Source organism: Eurytemora carolleeae, unplaced genomic scaffold (genome assembly GCF_000591075.1).
Source record: "Eurytemora carolleeae unplaced genomic scaffold, Eaff_2.0 scaffold256, whole genome shotgun sequence".
Classification (NCBI taxonomy): Eukaryota; Metazoa; Arthropoda; class Copepoda; order Calanoida; family Temoridae; genus Eurytemora; species Eurytemora carolleeae.
Window position 1 is genome coordinate 176471 of NW_019396155.1, and position 9441 is coordinate 185911.

Below are 9441 nucleotides of genomic sequence, written 5' to 3' on the forward strand. Positions count from 1 at the left end.
TCTTTAATATCATATTCTAGTGCATGCCATTAAACTAGTATTATATTCATAGAGAATAGAATATATATTAGAGAGGAATTTAAAGAATCTCTCGGTATGTATTTTTTCAGTCCCTTTCAGCCTGAAAGGGAGTTCAAAGTGTACGAATCATGTAAATGTTTTCAAATTATATGCAGTAAAGTACATTAATACAGTATGTTCTCTAGACTATTCATTTCAATTTCGAAATTTTTAAAGCTGTTACATAAACTTTATAATGAATTAGGTGAATAAAAACCATCATTTGATTTATAGTTATAACGGAAAATCATCGTTAGTAAAGTGAAAGGCATAGAGTCTACGTGAAATGATCATTGGTCAATTATGAAACCAGCCTATTTCATAATTTGGTTTTCTTTTAACATTAATTTTAGATTTTCTCCACTAGAATATACAAGTAGTTTAGAGGAATACACAAGAATATAATCAAAGAGAATAGAATATATATTAGAGGGGAATTCCAGGGCCCAAAAAGTTATATAGCATAAATATGTGAAGTACACCTGCAGTATGGAAACAGTACAACAAAATGGCCGTTTTACATTTTTTTCTAGAAAATTCCCCTCTAATATATATTCTATTCTCTTTGATTATATTCTTGTATGAAGGACAACTGGAGATCTCTATAAATGATGGAGATGTACCCAATGCAGTTCAGGTATACATACATTACTTTTTAAGGAATTGAGTCTTTCCCGCAAACTCTGATTTTTTAATAATTATATGTTTTCAAAACATTGTCGCAGACTCTACTTATTCCCTTGTATTTAATATTTTTGTTAAATCCTCAAAAACAAAAAAAAACTTTTTTATACTAAGACATGTATCAAATTTAATTAATATCTAAAAGAAGTCAAACCGCTAAGACGCAGTTGACACACTTCTCTTGTGCGCTGGTTTAATTTTATGAATATTGGTTTAACTACGTCTATGCAGTTCAACTACTTTTTTTATTCATTAAATCTGGTCCTAAATCAACTATTTTAGATTAAACCCTTTAAAACCTATAATATTGTACTACTCCAGGTTCTGGGAGGAGGGAAGTGTTTAGTAACCTTTACTCCAGACCAAGCAATCACACACGAGATTGAGGTTATGTTTAACAATGACCAGGTTCCAGGTTCACCCTTCCTATGCAGGATTAAGGTATGTATCTTATGTCTCTCATAAATTTGAATACAAGTTTATTTCCGCTTCTTTTAAACCCACTTTTCTACGAACATCATTAATTATTAACTATTATTAATTAATGTAAATCATTAATTATTAATTATTAATTATTAAGATTAAAATAAAAGCAAGTGCCATTTTTTTAACTGATTTTCAATCCTGACCGGCCAAAATACATACCTTGGGATATTCTAGGTCACCAACGAAAATTTTGACCCCCTTGTTTCAACAGTTTGTTTTTTGAATTAACTGGAAAAACAACAATAACTATTTTGATAATCTTTGATAATCCAGGGTCTCAGCACAATTGGAGCCACTATAAAACCTGGAAACCAAATTATTCACTGATCCAGGGGGGGGGGGGGCATAGATAAATAAATAAACATAGATAGCTTATGTACGCAAAATCATTAAGAATTGTACCATTCGTCCTAGATCATCAAATTATAGTCTCAGAATTTTTCAATAAAATCTAAATCCTTTCCTAATCTAGGATGAAGAGGAAGGAAGCTATGGTGGAAGTAGTGGAGGATATTCAAGAGTTACAGTTGAGCTTGATCATCTAGGATTAGTAGCTGTAGGTCAACCTGCTGAGTTCACTATCAGGTAAAATCTTCGATATTTCAATAAACGCAGCATCGAATTTTTACAGAATTGTTTTAAATAATTAGAAACAATTTTCAAGGTAAGATTTTTAACAAACTTTGTGATTTAATAACTTTGATGGGTGTATGGTGCTTAGAGTTAAGAGTATTGTCTGCAGTGGCGCAACTAGGGGGGACCCCCTCAGCTTATTTCGCCCCCTCTTGCCCCCCCCCTCACTTGGCCCCAGCATGATCATGACTCTGGACCATCTTTTATCTAATTTTGCCAATTAAGAAAAAAATACCAAATTTTCTAACTAGTTTCTCGTTTTCAGTCAGTCATTCTTTATTTATCCTCTCAAAAAAAAACTATATATATATATGACTTCTCATGAGCATAGACATATATCATTTAAGGTTTCACAAAACCTGACAACCTAAGAAGAATAACAAGAAATATAATAAGGATTATATTGGGCTATTAGGACTTTTGCAGACTATAAGAGGAAAACAGGGATAAGCCCCAATTACTGGCAAACAAGGACAGAGGGACTTCGATCAAAAAAGACTTTTATTATTATGGATTATGGACAGACGAACAAGTGCTCCTTAGGACTGCACAGAGAGCAGGGGAAGGCGCACCACACCATTTTTTCGTCTGCACCCCACAATTCACCATTATTTCTTCCGACTACACCTTTGTTTCGACCTGGGCGTTGCTTTTTTGTTTTCAGATGAATATTATTATGTCCCAGAACACTTTTTTTTTCAAATTTAGGAAACGTCGTTATTAAATATGATTTGATTTTTTGTAAAATGCATTTCTTTGAAAAAAAAAACATGATATTTAAGCACAATTTAGCACAAAACGGAAAATACCTATTTTTCGTCCGGACCACACACTATCCGGTTATTTTCTTATTTTACTACTAAACTGCAACTTTTCGGTGAAAGTCGCTGGGATTTTTAGAATTTACAACTACAAAATAACATATTTTTGATTAGAAGCATAGCAAGTGGTTTTGATTTGCTCGAGGTATTATGAAAAAAAATTTCCATGAATAATTTTCACCTTTTGTACCTTCATAAGCAAGAATGGTTCCGGCGGGGGGGCTGTCCATTGTCCCGCCCTAAGTGAANAATTATATTTTTTATTTATGTATATAAATAAATAATAAAGTTTACTTGAAAGTGACAATATGGTAAAATAAACATATTTATATCCTCCTCCATAAATTACATCCGTGAAAACCAAAGTTCTCGGCATATCAGGCTGGAATATGCTTATCAAATTTTCATCGACCTCTTAAACTTTGTGATGTAAATATTGCTCAATGCTCTAATTGAATAGGTCATCTATTACCACCGACAGGTTGGTCAACCTGGGACATCAGTGTTTTAAATGCCTATTATTTCAAGCGGCCCAAGAAAACTAACTTATTGTAGATTGGAATAAAAGAGGATATTTTTATTATTACTTATTTTGAACAAAAATTCCTTTATTTACGTTTTCAGTCTTCTTTTGGTTATTTCTAACTCTAAAAATAAACTTAGAAACTACTTGCAGTCTCCTGCAAGAAAAATTAGCATGATTTAAGAATAATAGCAGGAAATAAAAAATAAGTCTCCCTTGATTAGATTAATATGATATGGTGAATTGCGACGTCATTTGTGGTCGGACGAAGAAAAGGCGTGTGCGCCTTCCCTCCCTCGAATAGACCTTATGATTACGGAGCTATTTAGTGAACAAATATGACCAGTGGATAAATTACAAAAAACTGCAGACTGTAATAGGTGACTTTATATACATTGTGAATATGACTAAGCCAGAGCCTAACAAACACTAAGAAATCAATGAAAAGACACCAGAAGAAAAGGAGTTTTTTAGCGCTTCGTTCACATGTTTGATTAATTTAATCATGTCGTTCATTAGTTAAAGCTGTTGTAAGTATTACAAGAACAAGCCATGCATATTAAAAGAATTTGGTATATTATTGAGCACAGAGCCAACCCTTCAACAATTAAAAAGGTTGTTTTTACTTCAAATCCTGAAAACAGCGCTTTCTTTTTGAATTTTTTTTTTGACAAAAGTGCTAGTTGCGGCAAGCTGAGTATTGTACATTGTGTATTGTGTCTTGTTTATTTCATATTATGTATTGTGTATTATAATTAGTGTACTGCTTATAGTGCACTGTGTATTGTGTCCTATGTATTGTATTCTGTGCATATTGTAGGGTACCTGAGGGTGCGGATGCCGAGCTTGCTGTATCTGTCCAGGGACCAGTTGAAGATATCCCGGTAAAAGTGACCGGAAACGTCAAGAACGGATTCGTTGCGCAGTTTATCCCCAACTCTGTTGGGTTGCATGTGGTACTGGTGGAGTACAACGGAGTAGCTGTGGGGGGAACTCCTTTCTACTCTAAGGCGTATGATGCTGAGGGAGTTGGCGTCTCTGATATACCCAGAGGAACCGTTGGTAAAACTGTCACATTCGCAGGTAGAATATTAACACTTTAATCCCCAGATTTTAACCTTGATTGGTAACCTTAGTAACCATTATATTAATAAGCAACAAAATAACTAAAACTAATAATATCAAAACTGTTTTATTTTAATTTGTTTCATTTCGAAAGGATCTAAAATAATGATTTTTCAATATTTTATTTTTTCTTTAGTTAACATGGCATGTCATTAATCAACGAATTAACGATAATTAATTAGATCAAAAATTAATTTTGAAAATTTTGAATTTTGGGGAGGAATGAGCGTAAAATTAATCTTAAGCTCCTCCCCCCTCTCTCTGCATGATCTAATGTACTGCAGTGGATGCTAGCGAAGCCGGAGAAGGGAATCTTGAAATCCTTGTATCTGCTGAACAATCAAATATCCCAACCAGGGTCCAACCACTAGGATCTGCGAGGTTTGAGGTTTCCTTCGTTCCTAAACTCAGCTCAGACCATCAAGTATTTGTCACATTCAACGAGGAACCAGTTTCTGGTAAGAAAAAGACTATTTTTGAAGATTCTATTTTTCTATTTTTAAAAATCTTAATTTTTTTGCTTGGGTTTTACTTGTTTTACCACCTTGACCATGATAACTATTGCTGATATTTATCAATATTTTTGCAAAAACTTCAAATAAAATAAAAATAAGTATCTGGAACCCAGCTTTGCCTGGAGACTAAATTTTCTTCATTAAGACGGATCCACTCAATTTAGAATATTTAAACCAAGCTAAAAACATTCCTGTGGTTTTACCGAGTACCACAGTTTGGTCGTGGGATTCATAAGTTCTGATCGGACATCCAAACATGGAAACTAACAGCGATTACTACTTTATTTATAAAAATAACAAAGAAATGTAGAAATTCTTTTTCTTTTTTTACTCTTTCAATTAGTTTATTTTGGGTGAATCGAATAGTCTCATGGGCTGAGGAATCCCTGTAATAATACTAGTAAATTTTTCAGGGTCTCCGTTCCTTTGCGAAATAATACCTGAACCTGGAGAAAGTACACCAATCCGAACTATTCGTATTGATAGAGATCCATTAGAGTCAAATACGTTTCGGGTTATCAAGGATCACGAAAATCAAGAGTACAAGGGGCGTCGGGGTAATGAATCCCGAGTTCATCGGGATAATGAGTCTCGAAGTTCTCGACAAGTGAATCGGGAACACGAACCTAAAGAGTCCCGCCCTGTTCTCTCCGATATAAAAAGACAATATGAACAGATAAGAGAAACCAAAATTAGCGGTGAACATGAAAAAAGATTGAGCCAGGACTATCGAACCACTACCAAGAGCCACGAGTATAGAACATATTCTCGTGATCAGCAAGACTATCGAACTTCTAGGGATCACGACCACCAAACAACTCCTAGGGATCAAGAATACCGAACATCTTCGCGAAGCCAAGATTACCGAAGAATTCCTCGGGATCAAGAATACCGATCAACTCCTCGGGATCAAGAATACCGATCAACTCCTCGTGATCAAGAATACCGGATAACGTCTCGGGATCAGGAATACCGAACAGCTACACGAGATCAGGAATACCAGAGCTCTAGGAATAACTTTAGACCCTCCAAGTATATAGATGAGGAGGAGAGAAGTATAACTATAGAAAAAGACCCCGGTTCTAAATCGGTTCGGAATCATGTTACCCGAACCTTTCAATCTAGTCAGGTTTACAAAGGTAAACATAAACATAGCACGTGACATGAAGGAGCAAAGGATTTTGGACATTGCTTGGACACTGACAGCGTCTACCCGTCTATACATGAACATTTCATGGACACAGAAACTAGCTCGGTTTTGGGTTAGATCAATGCATGTAGCAAGACTGCATGTGTATAAACTAGATTTTTAATTCATTTTAATCTACTTTTTATTCCAATATTCCATAGTTTCAATCAGTAAACTTCATAATGTAAAGTTTACATATCAATATATTAGAAATAAAAATCTACTTTTTAACTTTGAACAAGCCTGACGATTTTACGAAATCCTTAAAGGAATTGAGTTTTTGCCACAACCTCTGGTTTTCTAATCCCTATATCTCTGAAACCTGATGTTTTGCACCATCGATATTTCAAACTCTAAATTCTATTACATCAAAAAGTCTAAGTTTGAAATATCAAAGGTTTACCCCATCAGGTTGCAAAGATATAGGGATAAAAAATTTTGGTTTGTGGCAAAAACTCAATTCCTTTGTCATAAAATAAAATAAGATTTTACGCTATTTTTATGCTATAAGTCTTCATCCGATTAAAATGTTTATTTTAATCACGTGATAATATTTGTAATTTTCAAAATCTAATAATTCTAATAATTTCCGCATTAAATATGTTGTTTAATTTAATTTCTTAATTGACAGAGAAGTAACAGTTCATTTTCTTAAAAAACACCTTGAATTAATTGTGATTTGATATATAAAGAAGAAAAAATATTTTGTTTTATCTATAGGATTTAGAAATGTTAAGCTGTGCATATTATCAAACACAACAATGTTTGAATGGTGTGTTGTTGCATGTTGCTTGTTAAGCATGAAACATCAGAAGAATAAATATCAAAAGTATCAAATAGATCAACATCTTTCATCTTCAAATCTTTCAATTCTAAATAAAATTATATTCATTTTTCTTTTGTTGAAAATATTTCTTTTTAATTCTTTCACTTTTTCTATTTTTAGGTTCAAACAGATATTGAAACCCATATATAGAGGTTCATCTCCAGGTGCTTTGTTCACAACTAGAGGATCATTCAATATCAACCTTCCAAACCTTTTTTTAAAATCACATTTTTAATAGGAATAATCTTTTCTTGATTATTTTTTTAATATTCATTTTGACATTATTCAACAGATGTTAAGTTTTAATTTTGTCAGTTAAATATTCTAAAAGTACCTGTAGGCTGTGGCTACAGTTTAAGCCATTTTTCAAAAAATCTCACGTTAGAACGAAGTTTAGGTCAACACATATTAATATTTAGATCCAATTTAAAAGATTTTTTACATTTAAAGGGTATCAACAACAGTAAAAGTAAAAAAATAAGGATTAAACAATCCCTGAATAGTTTTAAAAGTATTGTTTTTTATAACTCTTGAATCATTTACGTTTATGTATTTCTCTCCTGGATTTGAACCTTTTCTGTAAAAGAGCTTGCGAATGAAATAAAAACTGATTTGAATTCACTTCCTCTTCCATAAATTTTCAATATAAAATATAAATTTTATACATATTTATGAACAACATTATTTTACACAAATAAAAATCCTCGTTTTTGTACTAAACCTCATAGAAGATTAAAAAGTTTAAAACTGATTATTCTCCTATTTTACTGTATTCATGAAGAAAAAAACAGATTAATTATTGAACAGTTAAATGAGTAAAGTAGTTAATTATTAATTATTAATTATTAATCAAACCTGATTATTCTTTAAGTTTAACCTGATTATATAGTAAACGTTAATGTTTGTATGATCGCTTTTGTAACATAACTAATTATTTATTGTTTAATCAACAAAGAAATGATATGTTTTATGTCCTCTTCACTTACATTTAAATTTTTGCCTTATTTCCTAAAAACCTGCAAACACCAACCCCCCTTCTACACCTTTTTTCACTTCAGATGCCATAACTTGATTAGTCACGTGACCCGGGATAAAAAATATGTGTCCACTATTTGTACACAAGAATAATTGGCATTAGAGTTTCTTTTTATTAAAAAAAATCTGGGACAGACTTCTAATCAGAATTCATATTTAATATTGTTAGTGTAACCCCTTACCTACACTGTGTATCTAACCTTATTGACTGAAATAAATGTTGAAATATTTCTTTATCAATGATATTTGGACTTGTGTTATCACTTTAAATAGTCCAAAAGTCAATTGTTAAGTGTAAACAGACCCGACATTGATCTCTCTTGCTATAAAAAATTGCTTCAATTTTCAAGACTTGGGTGACTTTGAAGTTTTATCGCATTATCTCACTTAGATTTCTTTAGCAATGCATAAACTTGTAAATCTTGGAACTCTAAAGCTCTTTTCTTGTTTTTAGCTTTAGTATTTAAGAAGTAATTGGCAAAATTCTCATAGATCTTTGCGTGAGAGCTTTCAACTTTTGAATCAGTGACCCATTTCACCAAGCGCAGATCCTGGGGGGTGAAGGGGTCGACGACCCCCACTTTTGAGAAAAAGGGGGGTTCAAGAGTATCTTTTGACCCCCCCCCCCCCTTTTCTGGAGACTAACCCAAAAGTTTACTGTAACTTGTTTTCCAGCAGATACTTTAATATGCTTTAGCAACAAGCCAGAATAAACGATGAACATTAATAGAGACATCTTAGAGACCGTAAAACCCACAAAGTGTTAAAAGCTTTGATAGACAAAAATCCCCGTAAAATTGAATTAAATATATTCAACAGGTTCAGGGTTCATTTATCTTCATTTAACAAAAAAAAAAAAAATTTAAAAATACATAGCAAAGTTGACAGGCTTTCTTTATTCTGGAAGAATAGATATATCTTTATACAACTTTGCAAACTTTACTTTTAATCCTCATGTTTATTTAGTAGTTTACATATAAATAGTTTATTTTTTTTAAATTTCAATAGGGATGGGCAATATCCATATTCATTTTAAAGAATTTTTTAATGCTTTTAGACTTTTAAAAGGTATTACGGCAATATGAGGTTCCAACTTCCAACATTTTAAAACTTTATTCTGTAGAAGTTTACCAAACATGCAAATATAAGGCAAAAACGACAGTTTTTGGGTTTTTTAAACGATCGTTTTAGTTCGTTTTTGTCTTATGTTTTCACCTAGGATAACAAATTTGCATGTTTGATAATAGTAAACTTCTACAGAAGACAATTTCAAATCGTTGAACCCATAAATCTTTAAAAGTCGAAAAGCATTAAAAGTTTCTGTAAAAAGAATCGAGCAATTGCCCATCGCTATATCTCCGCCTACAGGGTTAACCACATAGAAAAGGAGTTAAGAACAGATTAAAACTCTACCATCTTGAAATAGCATCCTTTGGTGTAACTTGTAACTTAATTAGTCACATGAAAAAATACCCTGAACAATCTTTTGCAGTTAATATCTAAATCCTAAAGAATATGTAAAATTGTAATTAGAAATTATGTAA

General features: G+C 32.4%; 1 protein-coding gene across 1 annotated transcript; it reads left to right on the top strand.

Annotated features, from left to right (window-relative positions):
• The first annotated feature begins 642 nt into the window (after positions 1-642).
• On the top strand, positions 643-7900 carry LOC111696655 (filamin-A). The gene is made up of 7 exons (XM_023466331.1): positions 643-697; positions 1066-1185; positions 1703-1815; positions 4028-4290; positions 4617-4790; positions 5261-5986; positions 6983-7900. The coding sequence occupies exons 2-7, from the start codon at positions 1135-1137 to the stop codon at positions 6997-6999; spliced, it is 1344 nt and encodes a 447-aa protein (XP_023322099.1). The 5' UTR covers positions 643-697; positions 1066-1134; the 3' UTR covers positions 7000-7900.
• Positions 7901-9441: the final 1541 nt, after the last annotated feature.

Coding starts and splice junctions, on each gene's coding strand:
- LOC111696655 (XM_023466331.1), top strand. CDS start 1,135: ATGTTTAACAATGACCAGGTTCCAGGTTCACCCTTCCTATGCAGGATT. Junction 1,186..1,702: donor CCTTCCTATGCAGGATTAAG/GTATGTATCTTA, acceptor TTCCTAATCTAG/GATGAAGAGGAAGGAAGCTA. Junction 1,816..4,027: donor CCTGCTGAGTTCACTATCAG/GTAAAATCTTCG, acceptor TGCATATTGTAG/GGTACCTGAGGGTGCGGATG.